This window comes from Oryzias latipes, chromosome 24, assembly GCF_053564925.1.
Source record: "Oryzias latipes strain Hd-rR chromosome 24, Olatipes_Hd-rR_3.1".
NCBI lineage: Eukaryota > Metazoa > Chordata > Actinopteri > Beloniformes > Adrianichthyidae > Oryzias > Oryzias latipes.
This window is the reverse complement of record NC_136260.1, coordinates 6,062,990-6,090,567: the sequence shown is the minus strand read 5'-3', so window position 1 is coordinate 6,090,567 and position 27,578 is coordinate 6,062,990. Positions and strand designations below refer to the sequence as shown.

At 40.9% G+C, this 27,578-nt stretch overlaps 1 protein-coding gene across 1 annotated transcript in view; it reads left to right on the top strand.

The window, feature by feature from the left end:
• The window catches only part of syne2a (spectrin repeat containing, nuclear envelope 2a), an 81,554-nt gene extending 54,942 nt beyond the window's left edge, over window positions 1-26,612 (top strand). Inside the window, exons 57-75 of the mRNA XM_023952710.2 lie at window positions 1,660-1,770; window positions 3,644-3,799; window positions 6,645-6,803; window positions 8,553-8,719; window positions 12,067-12,229; window positions 15,533-15,723; window positions 15,803-15,953; window positions 16,061-16,243; window positions 16,312-16,449; window positions 16,520-16,711; window positions 16,786-17,065; window positions 18,302-18,423; window positions 18,503-18,629; window positions 18,698-18,894; window positions 19,499-19,666; window positions 20,180-20,308; window positions 22,680-22,871; window positions 22,945-23,039; window positions 23,186-26,612. Of these exons, the coding sequence (XP_023808478.2) occupies window positions 1,660-1,770; window positions 3,644-3,799; window positions 6,645-6,803; window positions 8,553-8,719; window positions 12,067-12,229; window positions 15,533-15,723; window positions 15,803-15,953; window positions 16,061-16,243; window positions 16,312-16,449; window positions 16,520-16,711; window positions 16,786-17,065; window positions 18,302-18,423; window positions 18,503-18,629; window positions 18,698-18,894; window positions 19,499-19,666; window positions 20,180-20,308; window positions 22,680-22,871; window positions 22,945-23,039; window positions 23,186-23,384 (3,120 nt within the window). The 3' untranslated portion in view covers window positions 23,385-26,612. The remainder of the gene's footprint in view (window positions 1-1,659; window positions 1,771-3,643; window positions 3,800-6,644; window positions 6,804-8,552; window positions 8,720-12,066; window positions 12,230-15,532; window positions 15,724-15,802; window positions 15,954-16,060; window positions 16,244-16,311; window positions 16,450-16,519; window positions 16,712-16,785; window positions 17,066-18,301; window positions 18,424-18,502; window positions 18,630-18,697; window positions 18,895-19,498; window positions 19,667-20,179; window positions 20,309-22,679; window positions 22,872-22,944; window positions 23,040-23,185) is intronic.
• The last annotated feature ends 966 nt before the right edge of the window (window positions 26,613-27,578 follow it).

Genomic DNA, 27,578 nt, shown 5'->3' with positions numbered 1-27,578 from the left:
GGAAAACAATGCAAATATGACAATAAACTCCCAAAAGCTGCATAATAAAGTCTATCGGAAACATCCACCTTCATTTTACGCTTTTTGGGGCAAATCAACGATGCCAGGGACGGGAGAAACAGATTCTGGCGGGGGAAACATGTTGCGGCACAACAAGCGATATCTATGCTGATTGTTTAACAAAGCATCAGTTCAGAGAGAAAGTTCCCCACTAACCGGTTATTTTTGTCCAGATGATGAAGCTAAAGGTTGTTTTAAAGAAGACCAGCGCAGTGATCCAGAAGATTTAAGCTCTGGATCCTCTGTTTTTAGGAGTGAATTATCACTTTTTAATGCAGCAAGCCAATCAGAATCGAGTATTCACCCGGACCATGGTATGAGTATTTTAAACCTGAAAGGTGCATGGTCTTCAAATAAGAAATTTACAGTAATATTGGTTAAAACAAATTTAGCTGTTTTTCTACTTTGCATGAAAAAAATTAAAAGTAATCTATTGCAATAAAATTTCCATTTAATAGTTCATTGGAATTTAAAGGAATAAGGGTTCAAAGAGTCCTGGCCGAATGATTGACAAATAATCATCTCACCAAATCTGGCCCTCTTTGCAAAAAGTTGGACACCACTGTTTTAGCCAATAGGAAGCATCACTGGCATGTAAGTTGGAAAACATGTAGGACACTCGAGGCCTGTGTCTGAGACCTTAAAACAGTGTTTGCCACTTCCACCTCGTCTGCATGAAACCAGCTGAGTCCGTGGTTGTCATCATTGACCTAAGGTCAGCAAAGAAAACCAGAAAGTTTTTTAAAAAGTCATGTCAATCAAAAGGCCATGCCCCTTTTAACACAACTGCATTTTATACAAAAAATAAATTGTTAATAAAAATCTACTTCCAGCACATTTTCAGGTGACAGAGGATAGAATTGTTTGTAACAGGTCACCTAGCGGTTTTCTGGTAAACTGGCAAACAGGTCACTTTCCTTTTCACACCAGCTTCAAACAGGAAGTTCATGAGTTTTACTTCATGTAGGTTAGACTTCTTTCCGTGTGTTTTGCAACACTCAGACAATGAAGTGTGTTAGCGGTCTTAATTTTGATTCTTTAATTTTGGCAACCCCACTCACCCTGCATGGAGCAATTTTGATAACTATTTAACAGAGGCAATAAAAAAAAAAAAATTAACAGAGGCCATATTAAGAAACGTTAGTGGTCTGTAGATTAGTTCCACCATGTTTTTTTTTTTTACTTTCCCATATTTCAAAAAAAATGCAACTGTTTGGATAAAAATTAGGAAAGTCAAATTTCAGAGCAGCTACAAATAATCGATCATCATTTGCAGCAGCTAAAATTACAGTTGAATCCTGGGAAACATCTCAATCCTTTAGACTTATGTGATCGTGTGGACCCCTCAGGGCCAATGAAATTCATTTGAACGACATGGCAAAGGTCAGAGTAATCCAGGAACCAGGTGAGTTCTTAGAACACCCAACAGTGGGTTCTGCTAAAGCCTCTATGAAGAGAAAACACTTTCTCGCATTAATGTTGTGTCAGAAATGGACAGAAAGTCGTCTCTTCTTTTCATCAGCGTTCTCCCTGTTTCTCATTAACTAAATACTCTTCTAAATGAAGACATTCCACTCTTCTGTCTTCTTTTCTGCTCAGATGTGGGCCCAGTGTCAGGATGGGATAACCGAGGTCGAATCTGAACTGGACAACGTGAAGCAACGTCTGGCTGAAAATTTTGAAGAATTTAAGGAGACAGGGGTTATCCAGGTGGGAAATGTCCATATTTATTTGACATGTAATCTAAATATGAGAAAACTGATTGCAAGGTTAAAAAAAGTCAATTTAGCAAAGTATTACAATAAGCTAAACGGTTAAAGCTGTAAAGAAACTACATGCTTTTAGTTATTTGAAAAAAGCCGGTTCTCAGCAATGTTTATTTATGAAGCACTTTGTTTAAATTTAATCAAGATGCCAACTAAAGTTCATCTATTTATCCATTTTTAAAACGTTTCCAGAGGTCTTTTAATTATGATGATGTCGTTTTTAGCCCAACTATAAACCTCTATTGTTTTCTCAAACAGTTTCTGCAGAGCAGCAGGAGTTTATTAGACTTTACCTGTAAAAAAAAAAGAAAAGAAATTTGCCTAAAGTGTGGCGATACTTGCTGCAGAGCAACACCGCCCCTCTTCCCCTCCTTGTTGCAAGGGGCTCAGAGCAGGGAGCATGTGGTTCGCTCAGCATATTTTCTACCTCACAAATATAATCTTTTTCCAACTTCCTTGTTTTCTTGTGCTACTGATTCAGATTCATCCCAATTTGAATAAAGAAATACTCAGAAATGCAATTTTAAGCTTTGTTTCCTTTAAATATTTCCTCCATCATCAGGAAAAATCCACAAGAACATGACCAAACACCAAAAACACAATTTTCCTTAGAGTGGGTCTTAAATGCAGCATAAAGGGTCAACAGCTTAAATTAAAATTTCCAAGACTTATATATAACCGTGGAGCTAATATATCTATCCATCTAGCTATCTGTCTGTCTGTCTGTCTGTCTGTGTATATATATATATATATATATAGTCAAGGGGTTAATCTTTACTTCCCAAAGATTGTAGTTTTAAAAATAAAAATAGAAAAAAGGATCAATAAAGCAAAAATCTTCAAAATCCAACCACTGAGGGAAAAAAGAGATTTTGACCCACTGACTGTATATGGAACTGGACTGAGTGAGTGTGATGTCATCCATAAAAATGGTTTACTCCAGGCTCCAACCAGATGAAGCTATTTCAGTCACCATTCTTTCACGATACAGACGTCGCCATGTTGGAACCAGACACTGTTTAGTGCACCCACTCTCACCAATCAGGAGTGAGCTTGTTGGAAGGTCACACCCCTTCTACTCAGGAGAGTCTGTCAAACTTTCAAACGTTAGACCACATACTTACATTCAGCGACCTGATTGGCCAGTTTTAACTTAAATAGCTTGCATTATAGAAAAAATATCATGAAAAAAATTAAGATGATCAAAAAGATGTAAAAAAAAAGGTATCAGAGCAAGAATGGTTACTCTCTCAAATATAACGACTGAGTAACAGCTGTTTATTGCTTTATAGAAGTCTTTGGGATTTTTGGCTTATTGGAACCAGCTCGGACTTCCTGTTTGGAACGCGAGGGGGAGGAGTCACTTAGTCCAGTTCTCATATACAGTCAGGGGTTTGTAATCACCTTGTACGTTTTCCTCATGGGTACATGTGACACCGACAGGAAGTTGAGTTCTGAGCAAACGCATATGTTCTTAAATAAAGTATAAACGGAAACCAGAAACGTTTGCACTTTAAAAAAAATAAAAATAAAAGAAAATCCCCCAAAAAACTGGACATTCACAAACTATGAAGGGGATTTTATTTATGGGATCTAATCAAAGTTTGCCTTAGGTCAGCTCATCTCCTAACTTGCCCTTCGACTCAACCAGCTAGCCTTAACCCCCCCCCCTCCCTTTTTTTCCCCTGGTTTACTGCCCCATATCCCCTCCCCCTTCATTCCCTCCCCCTGTCCGGTCCACGGCTCTATAATCTCCGGAGTTGAAGCAGCTTGCTTCTTCATGGCAGTCTGAGCGGCCGCTTGTTTGCGTCATGCAGGAGATGGAGCTGTGCCTGCAGCGTTCCTCCGCCGGGCTGAGGGAATCGGCCTCCATCAGGACCCGCCTGTCCCAGCACGTCGCAGCCAGCGACGCCGCCGTGCTGGAGCAGCAGCTGGAGCAACTCCACGCCCAATGGGAAGAGCTGTGTGTGAAGGTATGACTCCTACAACCCTGTCAGGTGTGTGGGAGGCCGTGCAGGTGCAGCAGGTGCAGCAGGTGGAGAGGGTCCTCTCTTCAGGCTGAGCATGTGGGGCTTTTGGGAGGGAAACCGTCTCATTAAAATGCAGCAGTTTGCCTCTAAACAGATCAAATTCTTTCAGCCTGAACTCCTCACAGCTTGATCCACGTTTATCCAGAAAGTTCTGGCTGCTTCTACAGTTTGATATCCGAACCAGCATCTTCAGGCTGTTTTTAGCTGCTCCACATTCCTACAGAAAACAGTCTGCTTATAGCTGAGAAACGAATGATTATGACAAACCTTTGTTGGAGAAAAGGGGTGAGTTTTAGTCACATTCAGTGGAGTTGTTGTGGTTGTTTCCTCCTGCTTCCTCCAATGTAAAACATGAACATCTGAGGGGCTGCTGTTGTTGTTCTCCAGCATGGTCTCCAGGTCCGGATCGTTTTTTCCAGCATTGTGCTGAACAGGTTGTAGATGAGGAGCCGCTAGAGTGGATCTGCCAAGCAGATGGCTCAGCGTTGCTGAAGGGACGCGGCGGGACGGGGCTCCATTGTTCCTGGGGAGGCACAAAGTCCTCACAAAGCACCCCAAATTCCCCCGCAGTCCAGAGAAGCCGCCGGCGCTCCGCCCTCCCACCACCACAGAGGAGCCCTGAGGGCATGCTGAGCCCCTGATCCAATAGATCATCAACCCCCCCAAATCAGCTTTGTCAGGGGGGTGTTTTTACTGAATTAAGCTGTCATTAGGAAAATGGACCTTGTTAATTTGACCAAATAGCCAGAATCTCCTCGGGGGTTTCTCCTGATTCTCCTCAGTCTGAATTAGATTAAATGTCGTCGTTCCAGCAGAACGTTTGATCCGCTCTGAAATGTGTAATCACATTTCTCAAGGGATTTTCTAATTTTCACCATAAACTCGACTGTGTTAACTAACCAATGGTTTTATAGATCAGAGTTTTGTTGTTGTTGGGATATTTTTGGCTGCAAATAATAATCAACTGCTGTGTTTTGACGTTTTGCTATTTTAAATATTAGTAAAAGTTTGGTTCGAACAATCAGAACTTTAAATCAGGGAAGGGCAAACCTTTTGACCTGTAGAGTCCTTAAATTTGGCAGAAGGGCCAAACCAGGAACAGGTATGTAGTGTTTTGGTAATCCACCTTATAAGAGAAAGAAAAAAGCTGGAACCTGGACAAGATATGCTTTAATTTTGAATGAAAATGTATTTATAAAATTTAAAAAACAGTTTTATTTCCAAACGGTGTCTCTTGTTTTTTGTTTTAGTGCAAATTGCACCAATGAGTAGATCTTCCCTTTGGAAAAAAATGCAAATTTGGAGAAACGCTGCATGTCTGTGGTGTTGGAATGATTGGAAAAATGACTGTCGGACTTGAAAAATGCACATAAACATCAGAAAAACAACAAGACAAATGGTGCATTACATTACAGACCAAAAGTTTGGACAAACCTTCCCATTCATTCGAATGAGAAGGTTTGTCCAAACTTTTGGTCTGTACTGTACTTTTATCTTTCACAAATGTCTCTGTCATGTTGGGAGAAACATTTTTTAAACTTCATTGTTGAAAACCATTTTGAAAGCTATAAAAATGGTTGCTAAGGACAAATTTAATATTGATTTGATGAACGGACCAGAAAAATAACTAAACTTATTTTTTAGGTGCATGCTACAGAAAAATACTGAATTTGTGCAAATTTCTTCACCTTTAGGTTTCTATTCTATTTCCAAATTTGACTTAAAGAGCATTTTTCTATTTTTGACCTTTTTGAACTCATTCTATTGAAGTGCACACAATAGTTTAGAGATGGTGACTATTTTCTCGTGGCGTCCTTTCAAAGCAGGCGATCTTACAGTGAAAGCCCTTAGACAGATAGTTGTCAGAACCAGATGTGTATTGTGTGCAGTCAAGTCCCTTTGTAATTAAGTCTGTTATGATTTAAGTAGATGGTCAAACTAAAGGCACACGGCACATGGAGCGTCCGGCCTGGAGCCGTTCAATGGTGTATGCAGATTTATGTAGGTCACATTGATTCATTAGCGGGAAGCTCTGAGGCGTTGGATTCAAAACATGTATTCAAAAAAGGCACAAAAAGTACAGAAGGTACATTATGATTTAAAAAAAAACAGTAGCCGTTTAAGCTTTTCTGATTTCGAATATAAAGTTACTGGAATCAGCAGATCCTAATAACATAGTTAATAGTCATCTGTAAATTCTTAATTTTCAGTTACAAATTCAAAGGGACACCCCTTTATTTACAGGCTGATATATATTAAATCTTTGTTTGCATGTCTGTCCATCCAAACATCTATCCATTAATCCATACATACATGGATTTATGTATGTATGTATATGTGTGTTGGTGTGCATCATTGGATGTATGTTTGGTTGTATATATGTACGGTGTTATGAGGCATGTTTAATTTTATGGTTGATATTATGTATGGTATGTTTTTTATTCAGTGCATGTATGTATTGGATGGAATGGTTTATTTGGAATTGGAGACATGGCATGAAGGGGTCAATAAACTTTATTGGCTCAAGATCATGTAAATATAGAAATTACTGCTACATTAGTTTATTATGAAAAATATAATATCATTTATGTGAATATTTGAACTACATGATAAAACAATAACTAGTTTCTAGAATGAAGAGGAAATATTACAAAGACTGTCCAACAATATTATGAAAATACATTTTGTTCTTTCTGGGTTTGTAGTCACTGATAAATCTCTTATCCTACCCATCATGCTTTGTTTTCATCTTCAATAATTCTCTTTTTTGTTTTTTTACCCTTTCAAGGTTTCTTTGCGCAAACAAGAAATCGCTGACCGTCTTAATGCTTGGACCATTTTCAATGACAAGAACAGGGAGTTTAGTGATTGGCTGACTCAGATGGAGAAGAAGATCTACCACACAGGAGATCTGAGCATTGAGGAGATGGTGGAGAAACTGAAGAAGGTACGACGCTTGAACATGATTAACAGCAGGGGAGTTTCCTCTCCTCTGTAGGTGAACATCCGAGCAAAGAAAACCTCGGCTGACATGTCAGACGTTAGAACTTTGTGGTCAAACCTGTTGGTTCTCATTTAGACGTGTGACGTCAAACCTCAACGTAGCACAAGACTTTAGGAATAAAGTTGGCAAAAAGCTTAACAGTAGAGCCACATAGTTAGGCATGGTGGTGGAGGAATTGTAATTTGTGCTTTTTTTATCTTGCAAACAAACAGCTACAGTTTGGTAATGAGGTCTCAACGGAGGCCAATAAAATGCTGAACAGAGAATACGATTTATTCAGAATGTGGTTTACCTAGTTTTTTTTTTTTTTGGTCAAGCCTTTATTGGCCCGTGCATCACCGTAACTCTTCGACCGTTTGTGCAATTGAAGTAGTTTCATCAGATTCTGAGTGTGGAGAAAAGCAGCTTTGTGTGGATATGCAACAGCAATAAAGGGTCAGTTGGAATCGCATCAATTACGCCAACGGTCAAAGAGTTACATTCATTTAAAGAGTTGGTGTTGTTTCCTTTCACCAGTGACAGGTCTAGTGCTAAAGAGTTACAGTAAACCTAAACAGGAATTTGGACTCCTAGAGTAACAGGAAGTGTAAAGGCAACTCAAAGCTTTTTGCTGAAATTACATCATCAAGAACTCTTTCTTTCTGGTGATCTATATGACAAGACATTTACGTTTACAGTGATGAAGATCATTGCATTTTGTCATTGTAGTTTTAGCAGAACTTACAGAAGTAAGAAATACATTGTATTTCCCTGAAACTTTAGTCAAATGTATCCAGAAGAGGATACAGAACATTTTTGGTCCACTTTAGCGTTTTATTGCCGCATCAATGCAAAATCGGTTCGGCATTTTTCGGAGTGTTTTCTGAGTGCTTTTCATCCCGTTAAATCAAAATCATTTACCGTTGTACAATGGATACATCAGCATGTGAGTACAGGTTTTTGTTCACGTTTTTAGTAAGGGTGTAGGGAGAAAAATTGATTCCGCAATATATCGCGATATTTCATTTGACGAGATCAGTATCGATTCAAATTGCAGTCAGGACGATATTTATTTAATTATTTCTGAGCGTCCTTCAGCGTCTGACTCTTGTTTTCCACTTAAACCCCCGACCACTAGTCGGCAGCACTGCCTACTGATCCTCTTTGAGCTAATTAGTGAAAACTGTTACTTATCCATACTTGGGAGGTTCTTAAAGTGGGCGGAGCAAACTCCCACAGCCAATGTGCGTCTTTTGTATTTAAGAATTTTATTGAGAAGCTCTCCCCGACCTGGTCTTGGAGATCTACCACCCTGCTTGTTTCAGTTCTCTCAGCACTGCTGTCTGTTGAATAGCTGACTCAGGTGTCTCATCGTTCTGATTGGCCAAACACATCCGATGCAGGTAATCAGCAGCACGGAGTGATGGGTGATCTGGAAAACAGAGAGGGGTTTAGATTTGAAGGAGCAGGATTGGTCAGCCCTGGTCTCTATGCAACATCAGATGATCAGTCCAGAGTGTACATGTCTAAGGTTACTACACACATTTGTTAATCCAAAATGGTTATTAATCTTATTCAAATTTCATTAAAGTCTTTCGTTTTTACATTTTTTCTGAAACACTAAAACCAAGATGATGACTTAGTTTTGGTTTGATGAGATAAAAACATCAGACACTTGGTGCCATCTTTGACCCGCCTTTGACCTTTGACCAGGACTGCATGGAGGAAATGAACCTGTTCAGTGAGAACAAGAGCCACCTGAAGCAGCTAGGGGAGCAGCTGCTGCTGGCCAGCGACGAGGCCAAGCAGACCCAGGTCCGTGGGTCGCTGCAGGAGGTCAATCAGCGGTGGAACGACCTCTTTCACCACATCGGAGCCAGGTAAGAAGCAGCAGCAGGTGTCCCCAGCCGCTGCACAGCGGGAAACCGCCACCTTTATGTCCATTAAGGAGTTTTCAAAAGGGGTGCGTTTGGTGAGCACTTTGCAAAGACAAATGACAGGCTGAGGGTCAGATTGTGTTTTTGTATTTAAGATGAATCACAATTTGCATCATTAACCCCCCCACCACCCAAACCACCACCACTTAAGAGCAAAGCTCCTCTGCAGCAGAAAGCATAATGAGGCGGGAGAAAACAGCGGCTCCGAGGCTTCCATCCATCCACCTGCTGTTGAGTTGCTCTGCAGCTGTCGGGAAGACGGAGCAACCCCCTCCAACAGATGGATAGACCTGGACTTCATGCCCCCACCCCATCAACCCCCACCCCAGGAAAAGAAAAAAGCTGTGATTTAGGCTAAAACCCTCATCTCTGTAAGTCCACGCTGACTGCCCCCACTTTTTAAGGGCTGATTGTAGCCCCTCCCCCTGCCTCGGACTTCACTTTTAAAACATATCAACGTGTCACTTTTTAAATCTTTATCTACTTTAAATAGATTATTCAAGCGCCAAGTTTTAGTAAAAGATAGCCGTGTTGCCGTGCAACCTTTGCAAATCTCCCGGTAATTTGGCAGGTGATGGTTACTCCTAATGCAACCGGAGTTACGGCGAGCGCCTAAAAGATGCAGCAGAAGTAAATGTCAGAGTTTTATCTTGAAGCCCTCCTGCCGGCGCCTCGCCTTTGTTCCCCCCCCCATCCGTTCTGTGCCTAAGCACCCCCCCGTCTCCGCTCTGGGCTTTTGTTTGACCTTCATGTGAAGCTGCCGGCCTTTGTGAGGCTGTCAGTGGACAGAGAGGTGGAGGAACCGTCTTTTCCTCGACTGAATTATATCTCCATTCTACGACCACAAACACCCCGTCATGGATTAGAAAGTGTTCACGCTCAAGTTTCCACTGATACTTTGACTAACGCTTGAAACAAGTTTAAAATGAAATAAAAGCAGTAAATAAATGCAGTCAAACAACAATAGAGACATTTTATGGTAAGTGTTTACTAAATGTTAGATATTCAGGGGTTCTAGAGTCTGGAAAAAATTTTCATACTTGTCTAAATTCATTTTTTTTAGTTAAATTTCATTATTTTTCCAGAAACCTTTGACTTTTGTGACAAATCTGTCAGACTATAAAACATGATGTAAAGGAAAAATTTCAGAAAAATCGGTTGTTACACAGGTCAAAAATGAGAAGGTAAAATGTCAACAAAAAAAACTCTTTTAAAAAAACTTTTTTAGCAGAATGTTTGTCTGACTTTACAAAAATGAGCAGGAAACTAGAAAATGAATGTATTGAGCTGCAGTTTAAGTTACTGGATCTGATGGATGGATGGATGGGTGGAGGGAGGGAGGGAGGGAGGGAGGGAGGGAGGGAAGGAGGGAGGGATGGATGAGTGGTTGGTTGATTAGTTATTGGTTTAATGGTTGCTTGGTTAGATAGTTGACTGTTAGGTTTGTTACACGCAGTTGTAAATAAGGGTGAAAAAGACAACAATAATAAAAGTACTTGAATAATTAATATCTCAAAACTATTTGAGATATAAATGCAAGATTTGCAAACTGCAGCTTTTTCACTGATGATTCTGCGCTTTGCTCCAATCCTCTGGAGCCAAACTCTGCTGGGAAATACTGCCTATGAATAAACAATGAAAAAACTCCACATTTGGTCTTATTTCCCACCAACCTGTAGTCTAGGGGCAGGAGATTCAGTAACTTTGCTGGTATTCTTTTAGACAGAGGTCGCATATGTTTTATCAAGAATTTATAAGACATTTACTGGCCCCTCAGTTCTAAGATGTTTTCTTCAGTTTCTGTTGAGTTCATAAAGTTTCTTTGAATTTGAACTGCCTTAGGGCTGCAGAGAAATTACAACAGGAACACAAATGTTCAGACGCAAAATCGGTCTTAAGAAATGAAAACATCAGAAGTTGTTAGAGTTTAAATCAAAAACTCCCCAGAATCCCTTGCTGGTTAAAAGTGCAAAGATCCCGCCATGGGAGCTTCTTCTTTTGATTGTCCCTGACGGATCAGACAGTCTCGGGAATGACCATTGACTGTATAGAAGAACTGGACTGAGTGACCCCTCCCCCCTGGCGTTCCAAACAGGAAGTACCCCCAGGTTCCAAGAAGCAGGACATACCATAGGCTTTAAGAATCTTCCAATCTCACCAAACTCTTTTCAGAAATCCTTTAATGTCATTGTTACACAAGTAGCTTTTGACAACGAAAGGGTGATGGACTTGCAGCTTCCTATCCTAGCTCCTGATAGTTAAGGTGGGGTACACACCAGACAGCTCGCCAGTCTGTTGCTGTTACACTCACACATTTACAGCATGTTTTGGGACTGTCTGAGAAAACCCACGCATGCACAAGGAGAACATGCAAACTCTAACCAGAAATTTCCCAGCTGGGATTTGAACCAGGCATGATGCTGAACCCCACTTCCCCCCGGGAGCCTGGTTAGCGTCAGTCCTCTGCCACCATCACTGTAGGAATGAATGTGAATCAGACGATGACTGCAAAGCAGTATGGGTCTTAAAGAAGAAAGACGAGCTATGTTTAAGGACATGCCAGTTCCCCAGTGTGTAGATTTACACCCACCTCTCATAATGGAAATGTGTCTTCATCAATGGAGGGGTGCTTGGTGTGCCATCAAGACTGACTGTGAAGGCGGGCGCCACGAAAGAGGAAGTTCAAAGCTTTGCAAACGCCACGCTCCTGACTCTGAGGTGAACCCTTCAGGCCAGCGGTTTCAGCGTGCAGCCTGTTGGGACCCTCTTCATTCTTCACAGTTTTCCCGTCTGAATATGTGGACAGAGAGAAAGTTCTGGCAGCAGCTGCTAGACCTCAACGGCGGAGGCGGGATCAAACACAGAAATTGACTCAAACTCCAAAATGGGGCACACTTCAGGCTTTTAAGCCTCGGATAAGGGCCTGTATTGTCCCGTGCGTTGCTATGACACCAGTTGGTGTGGCGCCGCGTGTTTGTGTGTTCATGAAAAGGACGGTTGCCATGGTGACTTTGGGTTTATTGAAAGACACCTGACAGTGTTAGTGCAGTTGGCTTTTAAAAAGATGTTCTACTCTGTTTTTCTAGTTTTATAAAGTTTCTCTTTTTATCCAGATTCTTTGTTTATCTTTTTACTCAAACTTAAATGGAAGTCTTTGGGAATTTAAATTTAAAATCTTTTTTGTTTCCATTTTTTCCAGAAATGATTCTTCAGTCTAAGTTTTTATGGTTTGTGTGGCTCCTGTAGTTGGAGGCTTTGCTGATGATGAGGAGGTGTCTGCCTGTTTACAGAGTGAAGAAGCTGAAGGAGACTCTGGTGACGGTGGAGCAGCTGGACAAGAACATGAGTAACCTCCGCTCGTGGCTTTCCCGCGTGGAGGCGGAGCTATCCAGACCCATCACCTACAGCGTCTGTCACCAGCGGGAGATCCAGAGGAGGCTGGCCGAGCAGCAGGTCCAAACACAAACACAAGACGCCGTTATCTATCGTGCAAAAATTAAAATAAATAAACAAATACAAGAGAGCAAAGTTCATTCAACATTTAATATGTTTTAATTGCCTCTTTGACCAAATGGAGGATTAAGTCACTGGACAGGAAGAAGACGTTCTAAACTTCATCTGATGTTTTGGTAAATCTACATTTTAGAAGACCAAATGACACATGACACCAGTCATGTGCTAAACGAAAAGTTAAAAATAAGAAGACGATATCACCGGTACAGGTGCTGTGGATTTTTGGTTTGTCTGTGGAGAGGTGCAGCTGTAACTTAGGGGAGTCCAGGTGTGTCTGACGTTTGTCTCGAGGCTCAAACAGCCACCTTATGGGTTGTCATGAAAATGGAACGTACCATTGTCCTGCGTGTGTTAAGTGTATTGCGAAGGATTTCTAAGAATAAGGGAAGTTGTCCGTACTTATGATGTTCGGGTGATGCTTTCATACGGTGTCTGCACACCACACTCTAGTCATTGATAAGGTGCGAGCACTGCCGCATAACTGAATTCTGCACATTAATGATACATAAGTGTCCATAAGATATCCACAAAAACTACACTCTGTCTAATTTCCTCGTTTCTAACCGTCAGGCAGCACACACATCACATGAACAGCATTAACGGGCACCTTGGGCTGTGCACAACATTTGGGTTGAGAAAAAGACCACGACTTACCCCGACACCAGGCAATGTCATACGTGTTCGAGTGTGTTTAGCCCATGGTGTTCACACTGGAGAATTCAATTGACGTACATTGATGTAGGTTGAGCCCAAAAATGAACCTAAAACCTTGAGTAGCGATGCATGAACGGTGGTTGAACGGTGGATGAGTGGTCTGGCACCTCTGTATCTCTCTGAGCTGTTACATGTATATCACCCACGTCTGAAGATCAAATGCTTCTAATGGTTCCCAGGACTCGGCTTGTGACTCGGGGAGACAGAGCCTTTTCGGCTGCAGCTCCTAAACTCTGGAATACTCTCCCCTTCTCTGTAAGGTCTGCCAGAACCGTCAGTCATTCTAAGACAGTTTTAAGAACTCATCTTTTTAGTCAGGCTTTTAACTGCAGTGAGCAGAGTTAGTGGGTCAGCTTGTTAACCCTTGTGCTATCCTATGACCCCACCCTTACATTGACGTGTTCTCCCTACCATGACAAAGGTGGATAAAGGTGGAAAGATTTCATGTAATCCATGGACACCAGTGAAGATCACAAATCATTGAAGAAAAAAGGTTCAGCGCACTGTCTAGTGGGTCTAGATGACCCAACTCCCAATGGTAAAGTGCCTAGGATAGCACAAGGGATAATTTGATCCTTTTATTATTTTTTATTGTTTTATTGCTTTTTTGTTTCTTTATTGTATCATATTGTTTCTGATTTCATTTGATTTTATGTTAAGCACTTGGTCGCCTCTGCTTTTATAAGTGCTATACAAGTAATAAATTAATTGATTGACTGATTGGTGATCCCAAGAGTTTCGCACGCGGAAACCTGAAGTGTGCTTTTACGTGCTTCCACATAAACCATTTTAAATGTTTGCTATGACCTGTTTCCTATAGGATGCCTGTAGAAAAAAATGTGCTTGAACATTTTTACTCCAAGTGTTCTAAGACCTTGATATTTAATGTGGACCACCTACAGGCTTGACTGTTTTTAACCACAGACAGACCGTAGCCACCTGTAAGGACAGTGAGGCATTAAGGTGGTTTTAGGAAGCAGATTTACAACAAACACTTCATGCTCCAGCAAATAATTGACTCTGATTAAAATCCTTGTGTCATCTATCAATTTCATTAACAAATCTGCCTTCATCTTTGCTTTATTGGGATCAAAAACAAACTTTATGTTACCTCAGTTTTTGTTTTTTTTACTTCAAAATCAAATTTTCGTGCTTTTATTTTGACCGAAACACTCAGAGTGAATAATGCCACTTGAATGAGTCCAATACCGGGAGCCAGTTTAGCTCGTGCTGGTTTGCGGCGCCTTTCATCCGTGAAACCAGGGTTCAAATCCAGGCTGCTCCCTGTTCCCTTCTCTGCTTCTGTGCCGGTCCCTAGCCCGGTTGCTTTGAGAGGGTTGCATCAGGAAGGGCATCCGGCGTAAAACACTGCCCAGATAACCATGCAAATCTTCACTGTGGCGACCCCTGATGGGACGAGCCAAAAGTGAAAGACGAATGAGTCCAATACCAAAAGAATACACTAAATTAAATATTTCAAAAGGTGCCATATACTTTCAGATAAAAAAAGCAAACGAGTTTTAAATAAAATACTAAATAAACTTAAATTTAAATAAAAATGTAGAAATTAAAAAATCAAGTAAACTGAAAGCTGATTTACACTGAAAAACTAACCAAACTAGTAGCTGCTTAATGGATTTGATAACTTCAGTAGAGTATTGGTAAAATAACAGGATTTCTTCCATCAGGTATATAAAAAATTCAAAAAATTAGAAAAAATGATGGATCTTTCTCAATAAAAAAAAACAGTTCATCATTAAAAATGATGTTTTTTCTTTCTACACTTTTTCCGTTTTTTTTCTTACATATTTTAGAAACGATTTCGATATACTAAATGTTGGATTTTCTTTTTCTGTTTTAGTAGCGTTTAGGAAGACATTTTTTCTGCAGTGATTAATTTTTATTTTTTTAGAGTTTATTTTAGTCCTGTGTTTTATTCATCGTGTCTTCACATCCGTGTATAAATGCTCAGTTACCTTTTCTAGTGTTTAATACTATATTTAGTAACATGTCAGAAACTAAATAGGCATATTTATCTTGAAAATTCCTTCTTTAACAAACAAAAGGAACTATTGAAAAGTGATCGATCAGTAGGACTTCTTACATTAGTATTTAGCAGACGTTGCAGAAACTTTTCAATGTTAAACTGATGAGTTTGTCAGCAGCCTTTAAACTGTGTTTTAAACTTTCTTAAACAGCAAAACTTTCTTTCTAAGGGCCCAGGTTTTTTAATTTTACTAAAGGTCTATCTACTATAGCTTAAGGAATTTGAAGACAGATTTTTCCCTGGGTTAGAGCAGCCTAAGATGTCCTAACAACATGATCTTTATGAAAATCTGACAGCTGATTTTCTTGTGTGTGAGATTCTTTAAAAATGTTTTAAATAAATACACCTGAATGAAAAGAATACTTAAATTGTAATTTCTATACCACTGAAAACATATTAACACGCTTGGATCAAAAAAGTAAAAAAAACAAAGCTGCACGTTTACTTCTGCAGTTCTTCATTAGCTGCTTCTGTGTCTGCAGGCCCTGCAGGAGGACGTGGAGCAGCACGCTGAGGCTGTTGCATCAGTGCTCAGTCTGTGCGGCGTGTTGCTGCAGGATGAAGACGCAGCCGCAGGAACGCAGGCAGAGACCGACTCCCTGCAGGAAACCAGCCACAGCCTGGACCAGCGCTGGACGACCATCTGCACTTTGGCTCTGGATCGTAGACTCAGGCAAGAACATTTAAAAGTCTTCTGAGGTTTAGAAGTTAACTGAAGGTAAATCAGAGGAGTAATGTGGCGCCTCCATCAGGGTCGAGGAGACGTGGACTCTCTGGTGCAAATTCCTCAACGACTACTCTTGCTTTGAGGACTGGCTTAAGATCGCTGAGACAACTGCTGCCAACCCCAACTCTGCAGATGTTCCCTTCACGCTCGCCAAAGAGGAACTTGTGAAGTTTGAGGTCAGTTTGGAGGGGAGCAGATGATGGATTTGTTTCTGCTGGTCTTCACGGTGCAGAAGTCCAAGTTCTTGTTTTTGGTTTAGCAAAAATATCTGTTTCTTCTTCAGGGCATCCAGAGGCAAGTGAACGAACGTTTGACCCAGTTGGAAATTCTCAACAACCAGTATCGCCGCCTGGCCCGGGAGAGCCGAACCGACAGAGCCGGCCAGCTCCAGGCCATGGTCCGGGAGGGGAACCGGCGCTGGGACCTGCTGCACCGCCGGGTGACCTCCATCCTCCGCAGACTCAGGGTACGTAGAAGTTCCTGCTGAAGGAACGTCTTCGGGTTGGTGTTGATGTTAATTCTTCTGTTGGGCAGCATTTTACCGGCCAGCGGGAGGAGTTTGAAGGCACCAGAAAGAGCATGCTGGTGTGGCTGACGGAGCTGGACCTGCAGCTCACCAACGTGGAGCACTTTTCAGAGAGCGACGTCCATCACAAGATACAGCAGCTCAACGTGAGATGGTGGAAGGACAGAGAGCTTGGTTTGGATGGAGCTCCGTCGCTCATGGTCTGTCTTTGTCCAGAGTTTCCAGAAGGAGATCACGCTGAACACGGAGCGCATCGACGGCCTGATCGTGTTCGGAGAGGGTCTGATCAAGAAAAGTTCACCTCAGGATGCAGAGTTGATCGAGGACGAGCTGGAGGAGCTCCACTCGTACTGCCAGGAGGTTTTCAGCAGGCTGGTCCGTTTCCACCAGCGCCTGAGCCGGCATGTGGTGAGCCTCTGAACATCCACCCTCTGATTCCTCTCTGCCCTCCATCCATTCTCCTCTTCCCTTCTTCACCATAGAAGATCAGACAGGAGCCAGAGCCTTCTGGGGTCACGTTCTCCTTAGAATCAAGCTTGGAGCTGATTGGTCGACCCTGGCTAGGGCGGAGTCAAGGGAGCCTCCCAGCCACGCCCACCCATCTGCTGACTTCCCCACTGGAGCGGTCGGGCAGGGAGACGCCAGTGAGTGTGGATTCCTTACCTCTGGAGTGGGACCACACTGGGGATGTGGGCTCATCCTCACATGAAGATGATGAGGATGATGAAGAAGAGGGGCCAGCTTACTTCACTGCACTATCAGGTAGAACTTCAGCTAATATTTCTTCCAAAACTCCAGCCATAGTCTTACATTTCCTGTCAGAGGTTCACAAATGGTTTATAGACGTTCCACAGAGCTGCCACTCCAAAGCTTTTCCTCTGAGTCTGTAACATAAATCCTTTAAACAGATGGACTCTTTGGAAAACACAAATAAATCTAACAAATATAGTAAAAATTGTTTGTACTGGAGGTTCCAGAATACTCCAGAAGTTTGTTGATGGTAAAACAAAGTTTTCTGAGGGCATCAGCAGGATAAAAGAAAACGTTTGGAACCATTTCTACATTTGTCTGCATGAAGACAAGAAGTAAGAAAAATGGAGCATCAGGTGATAAAACTAAGTGTGCAGTGAAAAAAGCAGCTTTTCAAATAGATTCAAAAAGAAAAATTGAAATGAATGATCTTAAATTGCAACAATAATTTGTTATTGTCAAGTATTTCCACTTTATGTTCATTTTATTTTCCAATAATTTAAAAAACTGGCAGGAACATGAACCAAAACATGTGGAGAGAGATTGTAAAAACTTATTTGTAGCAGTTATAAATTCAGTAGAAATGGTTTATGATTAAAATCTGTTATTTATCTTTTTCAATTCAAAAAGCAGCAAACTATGTCTATTATTTCTCAAAAAGGTTTGTAAAAACCTATTCAAAACACACTAACTCACCTCTTATCTGGCCTTAAGAAAGACGCACACACTTTGTAAATGTTGCAGAGGCCACGCCTACCTCTTAATCTTTGCATACATCTACGCCCAGCATTGGATCGCTGCAGGGGGACACGCCCACTTTTTGACTTACAAAAGGTCATGCTCACCCGCTGATTTTTGCAGGAGGCCACACCCACTCTATGATCACTGCAGGAGGCCACACCCACCCTAATTTGTCGTCAAAATATAACATTTTTAAGTTTGAATATCATCTCCGTACTTTTCCCCTTATTTAGCTGTTTTTTCAAACAGGTAACCTCAAAGCAATTATTTTTTCCTTCATTTTTGTCCTCATACATATTTGTTAGAGTGAGTTTTAATCATTGAAATGATTGTGGTTTAATGATGTAGGACTGCATTTCTGCATTGTTCATGTTAGTAAATCGTGTATTTATAAATACAAATATCTTTAGGTGTTTGATTTTTTTCTTTTTTTTTTGCTCTATATTTAGGCTTTCATATTTGTTATGACCTTCAGCAGCCTGATCCTGTCTCCTCGGTCTCTTTCAGGCGGGTCTCCTCAGGTTCTTCAGTGTCCAGGTTGGCAAACATCTGGAGAACAGGAGCTGGACGCTGAGGACCATGGCGTGACCACGCCCACCCTCAGCAGCACTCCTCTGAAGCCGGCTTATGTACATGTCACACCGACAGTGGACTTCCTATCAGCAGCTTCTTATCTCCGTTCTCATGGTGCTTTTGCTTCATCTCCAGCTGCGCCTCACCTCTCAGTGCAGCGGCAGCATCCAGAACCTGAAGAGAGTGTCGCTGATCCTGGATGACGAGGAGCAGCTGGAGGAGTTTGGGCTGACGGGACTCGCACCTTCAGACCAGCAGTCGGGTAAGAACTGATGGAGGAGAAGCTTTGGGTTTGATACTCTGGACTGAAGAGGTCTTTCCGCTCAGCAGGTGTGATCGAGCGCTGGGAGCTTGTCAGGGCTCAGTCCAGGCAGCAGGCCGGTCCTCAGGAGCCTCAGCAACTCACCTCTGATCTGGATGACATCACTTCCTGGTTGGAGGCCGTGATTCCTGAGCTGGAGCTCCTCCAGCAGTCCGACCCAGCAGCCAGTATCTCTGACATGGAAGATAGAGCCAAAGAAATCAAAGTAACAAGGATTTTTATTTTCCTTATTTCCGTAAAAAATTATTCACATTTCGGGGTCACCACAGTCAATCAGCTTTGACTGAGAGGCACAGGAGGTTTGGCAGAGATTTTCCCGCCGGATGCCCTTCCTGACAACCTACTATTTTTTTCCAGGCTGGGGACCGGCACAAGGAGACCCAGACTTAGGTCTTAGGTCTTAGGTGTTTGTGTGAAACGAGATTTGTATGATTAGTTCTGAGTAGTCCTGACCGGATTTATTTAACACTTTTGTGCCTTTGGGCAACAAATTTTGCCCCTACCACATATCCATAAAGCAGCCACAATTTAGCATGCGGTGTTCTGAAAGAAACGATGACATCACAGCGCGTGAAACTGTAAAAAATGGACAGACTCTCTTATGGGACTGAAAAAATAGTTCAAAATTCATTAACGAAACAAATTTCTTCAACTTCTTGAGAATCTTTTGGAAGCTGTGTGGCTAAAAACAGCCGTTCTTTTGCTGAATCTTGGAAAAACTAAATAGACCTGTTCACCCTCCTCTCAAAAAATGCAGCTCTGAGAATGTTGCAGACCGTACAACGGCTTTAACTTTTTTCTTTTTGCAGGAGATGCAGAAGATGTTCGCCCACTACAAGTCCACCATGCTGTCCCTCAACCTGCAGGCTGAGGAAGCTCCTGACAGACTGATGGCGGTGAACAGAGAGTGGAGCAGAGCCAGCACAGCGCTGCAGCAATGGGACTGCAGTCTGAGGAAGACTCTGATGCGCTGCCAGGTATGAAGGTGGACACAGAAACAGCACTCATGAGCAGCCAGGCCTGAGCATAAGCCATGCTGCGGCTTTTCAGTGGATTTTTAAAGTGAATGAAATAAAATGGTTTCATCATGTGTCTCTCAGGAGAATCACGTTGGCAGATGACGATGTGATCTTTGTGAAGTAAAGATGAGACGGAGGGTTTTGGAATGAAAGCAATAATCTCTCCTCCATTTGTTTTAATGTTCTGTTACAAAAAGAATGAAGATGCTAAATGCTGGTTGTGGTCCAGTTTGATCAAATCGCTGGACCTTTCTGTATTTTTATGCACTGTGGTGGGTTTAGATCTTCCCTGACCTGTTTTTTTAGTCCATTTGAGCTTTGACACGCAGCATTTGAGTTGTTTTCATTCACATCCTGACTTTAAATGAGCTGCAAAACCTCGCATTCTTTCAGTCCGGGCTTTTGGAAACCTTTATGTTCAAATTTACGACGGCTGGAGCTGGATGTAACAGACGAAGTTTTTCCATGCAGGAGTTCCACGAAAGCTTGCACTCTCTGCTGCTGTGGCTGCCTCATGGGGAGAGCAGACGCTACACGGTGGACATCAACCACCCAGGAACGACGGCCGGAGCCCTGGGGCGCCATTACAGCACGCTCAGCGTGAGTACAGCCGCCGCACATCTTCAGAGCTCCAGACGGAAACTCAGAGAAGAAAAAAGTGGTTTGATTCTTTGAGCTTCAAACACATCAGGGTTTGATTCCCGTGAAATAGAACAGAAATACAATTCAAAAAGGTGGACAGTTTTCTTTATATGTTTTTGATGTTTCAACAACACCAATATGCGACAATCAATCAACTAATTTCCAACTAATTTCAATACTTAAGTGTTCAGTTCGGTTTAGTTTATTTCAAACACAAAACAAATGAAAAAGTCAACACACAGTGGCTTAAAAGACATAAAATACGGTAATACATTGTGCTTGAAAAGGAGTGGGTTGAAGAGAAATCTTGTCTGCTCCCACTCCTTTTTGCTAAACCTGATGATGTACGTATTCAACACGCGTATTGTAAGTGTAACAAGTGTTTTTGAATAGAATTATAAAAATAGATATTTAATCAAATGGTGAACTTTTGATTTGAAATTTAAATACTTTGGGATTTTGGCTTTGATCCTCAACCCCATCACTCCCACCAGAACATCCACACTGAGCTGAGGTGGACTAGAAAGTGCCACTCATTTCTAGTCCAAGTTTTCTCATGGCCATTTCCAACATCCCCAGTTATGATCTGGACCTGAGCACAGAAGCCTCGCATCTATTTCTATACCATATATTTACTCAACATTAAATTTAATGAAGAAATCCTGGGTTGTTTATGAATGACCTCCCTGCTCTGGAACCGCTGAAGGAATGTGAAGTCCTATCCAGAGCCAGAGAATTTGCAGCCATGACATACTAATTTGTGTGCACAAAAACGCAAACTTTGGCACAAATCGCGACAAATTAGTTGTAGGAATTGCAGATACAAAACAGTAATAAATAATACTAAATAGTAGTTGTAAATGTTTGTGATTGTTAGGTTTTTTCTTCATAAAAATGGGTGATGTCGTATTATTTACGGAGCCCTGGATGTGACAGTAAAGAAGTAATTAAATAAATTATTCCCTCAATTTAATAATTCATGACCTGAAATTAGGAGTTGAAATTCAGGAAACTAAAATCTTAATTTGTACACACAAAAAACAAAAAAATGCTAACTTGTGGTCATAAATACTAATCTGTTTGTACAAAATACAAATAATACGTACAAATAATATGTAATTAATTTGAGGGAACAATGTCTTTATTTCATTTATGTCATGTCCAGGGCACTGTAAATATGACATCACCCATTTTCCAAACCTAAAACATAAAGCATAAACATTTACAAAGACTATTTAGGAATTCACTGTCTTCTGATGTTAAATATGTAGATAATTTATTTAAAAAAATAGATTTACAGATATTTATTCATATGAAAAACGGTTCAAACATAATACATCATGGTCTACTGTATGATTGCAAACGTAGTGAGCGTTGATGCACACTAGTTTTTTTGCACAGACTTCTGGGAAATTTTCTGGGCACTGGGTTTAGGGAAAAAAAGACGCTTGATTTCCATTGGTCCGTTGAGACAAAAAACATTGAATGTTCATTTATCCATCAGAATGTTTACATCGCCTCCGTCATGTCTACCTCTGACGTCCGTCCCTCCATAACGCATCACAAGCTTTACGCAGGAGTTCTATTTCCAGTCTGTTGACATGTCGATTGTGCGGCAAAAGGTGGGAAAACAGGAAACAAGTCCGGGTTTCGTGACGTGCTACATGATAACGTACATTAAGTAAGCGGATAACACCCTTATCCATGTCGAAAAGGGATGACGAAAGGTTCAATTTTGTGAAAACAAAAGCATAATGCATTTGACAAGGATATTGATGTAAGTAAAATCTCTATTTCAATTACTCATCATGGGGGTGGCAAAACATACCACTCCTCCAGAAACCAGGGGGGACAGACTGGAGGCAACGTAAACAAACTGATGGTTGCGAGAGAGACTCCCAACGCAACACAGGGGAGACGTAATGCAGCACAGACAAATCAGTGGAAATCTGGTGTTAGATGACGCCAGCGACGTCTGGGTGTTAAAGGGTTTTACAGGTCTGGTGTTCGGGGGCCACTGCCCTGCTTTTTTGTCATTTCTACCCTGCTGAATCACACCTGTCTCTGATGATGACATCATCAGCCTTCTGCAGAGATCCATGAAGATCTGAACCATGGTAGGAACATGGTAAGCATGCATTCCGGCGTTCCCATGAAACAAACACTGCTCTCTGCTCATGTTTCACCAAACTGAAATCCCAAACATGGTGGAGTTTCTTTGGGTTTTTTAAAACCTTTTTTGGCGTTTTCATCACATTAATGCTGAAATGTTCAAACTCAGCAGTGAGCTGTTTTTCCCTCTTCTGAAGGAAATCTCCTTTTCTGTCAGGAGCTGCAGGAGGAGCTGCGGGTCAGGCAGACCCAGCAGGCCGCCTTGCAGGCTTTGTGGTCTCAGCTCCAGCCTGAAGACGGTCTTGAGGGGAGAGAAGACACCCAGCAGAAGCTCCATGTGACGGGGAGCAAGCTGCAGCTGCTCCAGAGGCAGGTGGAGGAGGACCTCTGCGCCTTACGCCAGCATCTGGTACATTCCTTCAGGTCCATTCTAGACTCCAGACACGTCTTTGGGTTTCTTGAACTAGACGGTTTTGTTTCAGGACTCTGCGGCAGTGGCGGTCCAGAGCGGCGGCGGCGGAGGTGTAGAAGCATCCCCAGATGACAGGCGTTCAGAGAAACAACTGTCCTCTCAGAGGTGAGGACGCCCACTCAGATCTGCAGTGTCTAGAACATTAGAAGACATTCAAACTCAAACTTTATTTATAAAGCATTTTCATACAACAGCAACGCCGAGCACGTTTAAAACAATGAAAATACACATCAACCTGATGTTCTCCGTAGGAGGCCGTCTCCACCTCGCTCCTTCTTCCTCCGGGTCCTGCGGGCCGCCTTCCCGCTGCAGCTCCTGCTGCTGCTCCTCCTGCTGCTGCCCTGTTTGATTCCTCTGTCTGAAGGGGAGCCCGGCTGTACGCTGACCAACAACTTCGCCCGCTCCTTCTACCCCATGTTACACTACACCAACGGACCTCCACCCACCTAAGTGCACTCTCTCCATACTGGTTCTCCACAGGAAAACAATGTATTCAGATTTTAATACTCCCATCAGGTTTTGATCTATTTAAAAGCGTTCCCAGGGGTTTAAGCATCCCAGCCCCCCTTCCGTCACTTTTCTGAGAGCTTGCAGCTTATCTTTCTTTCTACGTCACAGCTGCAACCTTTTTTCGAACTGCGTTGTTTTATCAGTTCCAATGAAGAAATACCCAGAAATGCCACTTTGAACTTAATTATCTTTATCTTTGTCCTCCATCATCAGGAAAATGCCACAAGAACAAGTTCAAAACACCACAAACATCATTTTTGTTTGAGTGGGTCTTTAAGGACATTTGACTCAAACATGGGTGAACAGCCAAAAATCTTTTTCCGTATTTCTAACCCAAATGTGTTTCAATGAATATAATTCTAAAGCGTGAGGGTTAGAACCCAACAGGATCTAAAAAGGCTTTCCACTTCAGTTCTGACATACAAACAAAATCTAAGAACAATCTAAGACACACTGAAGAACATTTCACAAACTGATTCCACTAAAATGCTGTTTATTTTCCTGCAATAAAGGAACATGACATATTCATTTAACAAGAATTATAATAAAACTTAAGTGACTTAGCTGTTCGTACGCTATGATCACACCAGGCACGTGTTGCGTGTTCAAGGAACTGCAATGATTAATTTTGTCCTTCATGATCAATTTTCAAACAGTTGAAACTTCCATGAAGGAACAGGGAGGCTGACCATACTGCACTACCAAATCTGAGTCCCTGATTGGTCAGAGTTCAACTGGTTTAACTTTCACTGTGCGTTTTGTACGTACAGCCCAAAAACGGACTGAAAAACCTCCGTAGCGACATGTGAACACAAGAGTCTTAAACGCAGAAACATGCATATGTGTTCATTTACATAGACTTTTCATTGAAAGTGGTCGCTTGAACGCACGTTGGCGAGCCCGCTGTGAACGTAGCACTACAGTAATCAGGTGCTAATAAAGATTTGATTAAAGAACTTTGATTAATCCAATGCTCTTTTTAGTCATTTCTCATGGAAAATGAAAAGTATTTCTGGTTGAGTTGGCCGGCCAATTACAGAAGAATAAATATAAAATACAGTAAAAATAACTATTAAAATGGATTATGCTAAAAAGAAATCCAACAGTTTTAATATAAACAATGTGTAGAATTATATAGCATAATTTGTTGCTTCCATTAACTGTAGATAAGAACTGGACTGAGTGACCCTTCCCCCTCGTGTTCCAAACAGGAAGTACCTGCTGGTTCCAAGAAGCCAAAATTTCATAGACTTCTATAGAGAAATAAACAGCTATAACTCCGTCATTCTATTGGTCAGAAGAACCATTCCTGCTCTGATACCTTTTTAACATCTTTTTGATAATCATCTTTTTTTCACAATATTTTTTCTGTGTTCAATTTATTCAATTTACAAACTGACCAATCAGATGCCTTTAATAAAAGTATGTGGTCTGGAAGGGGGGCGTGGATTTCAAACAAGCTCACTACTGATTGGTGAAAGTGGTTTCCATAAAAATGAGGACTCAGACCTACCAGACCAGTCACCGCTTACTGACCATTTTTCATCATGGCAGCGTCCATATTGTGAAAACACGGCGACTGACTTGACTAGATTTCTTTGGAGCCAGAAGTAAGACTTTTTCTATTATTATTAGTATTTTTATTATTGTTATTTACCTTTTATTTAACCAGGAAGAAAAAAACTCATTGAGACTAAAAATCTCTTTTGCCAGTGCGTCCTGGCCAAGAGGCAGCAGCACAACAATAACACACATTTCTCATTTACACTCACACTCAATCAATCAATAAATAAAGCATTTACAGTTTGAAAGGTTGTCTCACGTTCATTTAAAAGTTTTTTGAAAGAGCCCAGGGAGATGTCACCCATAGCCAGCTATAGGTGACATCACACTCACTCAGTCCAGTTCTTGTATACAGTCACTGGGGAGGCGGGGCTTCAGCTACTAAAACAACTCTTCGTTTGGAGGAAACACAACGGATTCTCGATTATTTCAGAAACTCAAGAAGAATCTCGAGAAACTTTTATAGTTGAGGCTCATCGTCTGTATTTTGATGATGTGCATCTTTCAGATTGTTAAAGTTTTAAACTATGAACGTTAATAAAAACTGAATTGCTCGAATGTGATACCAAAGAGTCCCCTTGGCCAACAGAGCCGCCAACCACTCCTGGAGGGGCGGAGACAAGGCCTTTCAGATCCACCTGCAACTTTCAAAAACATGTTTTTGTAACTCCATTTTTTTTATCTCAATGAAAAATGAATGTAAAGCTGTGTAGTTACACTATAATTCTAATGTTATTGAATCTAAATGTGTATATTTCAGTTAAATTTCCTGATGAAAGGCAACTTTTAGCCAATCAGATCAACGATAGACAGTCATGTGACTCAAACAGCTTTATGAAAGGTTTCAGACCCCTAAAGCTGCTTTGTGTTGATGTTTGGATCTAACTCGCAGTGCGTGATGAGACATTTGAACGCTTCACGTTAAAAAAAAAGAGTTCAATTGCTTTAGCGTTTGGTTTTCGGAGCGCTTCATGTTTTTTTTACGTTAGCGTGCTAACAGCAGCTCCAGAGAATAACCATTCCATTCACCTGTATGTCAGCTAGAAAAGGTTCTTTTTTGTTTCTTATTTCAGTGCTTTTGAATTCAAAGACCCTCGCATATGTTAAACTCCCACCGCCACACGCAAAGATTTGATTGGCTTCTTCCTGTGAAAGCGGGATTTGAGACTACTTTGAGCTTTTTTCACCACTGATGTTAAACATTGAATGAATTGTTAAACATTGAATGAATTATTAAATATTTAATTTAATTTACGGCTTGAAATGGAACATTGGCAAAATGAACTATCTACAGGGGTTTGTATGAATTCAATAAATGTGCCATTGAAAGTTTGAACATTAATATATGAATGTTTTAAAGTATTTTTTTCATGCATTTGGGATTTCTTTCGGATTTTCTGCATCTATATCCTTCAGTCAAAAATAACAATGTTATGTTTTAAAAAATAAATGTTTGGTTTTATTTAGAATTGCTGCCTGCTTACAAGAAAATTTTTTTGTTGTTGTAAAAATTGGATTATAATCTAACAGCCCTGTGAATTTCTGGTTTTCTGACTTTTACTCATTTTGGGTTTTACAGTTGAATAAATTTTCTCTTGTCATGTGGTTTTAGCTTCAGCCTGATTTTTATTGCTCTTCAAAAATGTTCATTTATCTCATCAAAACGTGAATTAATATGATTCTTTACAAAAACCAAAAACATGCCACTTAAAAAAACGGAATTTTTTTATTTTATAACACTGGGCACATTTGATAAAATACAGCAAAACTTTTTACTGATTGTGTGGAATTTAAAAACATGCACATTACTTAAGCCTTTTTACTAGAAAGTCTGATCAAATGTGTAAAAGAAAACCACTTCCAACAGCTTTTTAGTTCACAGTTAAAAACTGTTTAATCATCAACAAAAGTGGAAACCCAAACATTTAAAACAGAGAAAAACTAAATCTGGATAAAAAACATCAAAAAACAGACAGAAAAACCAACAGTCTTCCAAAGTTTTTTGAAACGTTTTAACAAGAAATTAACAAGGCTTTATTTTTGTTGTTTTGGTTTTTTAATAAGTGTATGTTCAGACAAAAAAAAGTCATACATTTTCTTTGTTTTGATTGTCAATTGGGTCATTTCTGTTTTTTCACCTTAGACCAAAGCCAGACAGCATAGCTGGTGTTGTAGAGATAATAGTAATATTACCCAACTACATCTGTTATGATTTCACTAAAATGTTGGCTGGAAATTTTATTGAAGTTTGTTTAATTGTGCTATCTTAGATGACCCCACCCTTCCATTGACGTGTTCTCCCTACCATGACAAAGGTGGATAAAGGTGGAAAGATTTCATGTAATCCATGGACACCAGTGAAGATCACAAATCACTGAAGAAAAAAGGTTCAGAGCACTGTCTAGTGGGTCTAGATGACCCAACTCCCAATGTTAAAGTGCCTAAGATAGCACAAGGGTTAAGCTATGTAACTGGAACTTCTTTTTTAGATGTGCATTATCACTTTTTAATGCACACCCAGCAGCCAATCAGAATTCAGTATTCACCCGGACCATGGTATAAATTGAATTA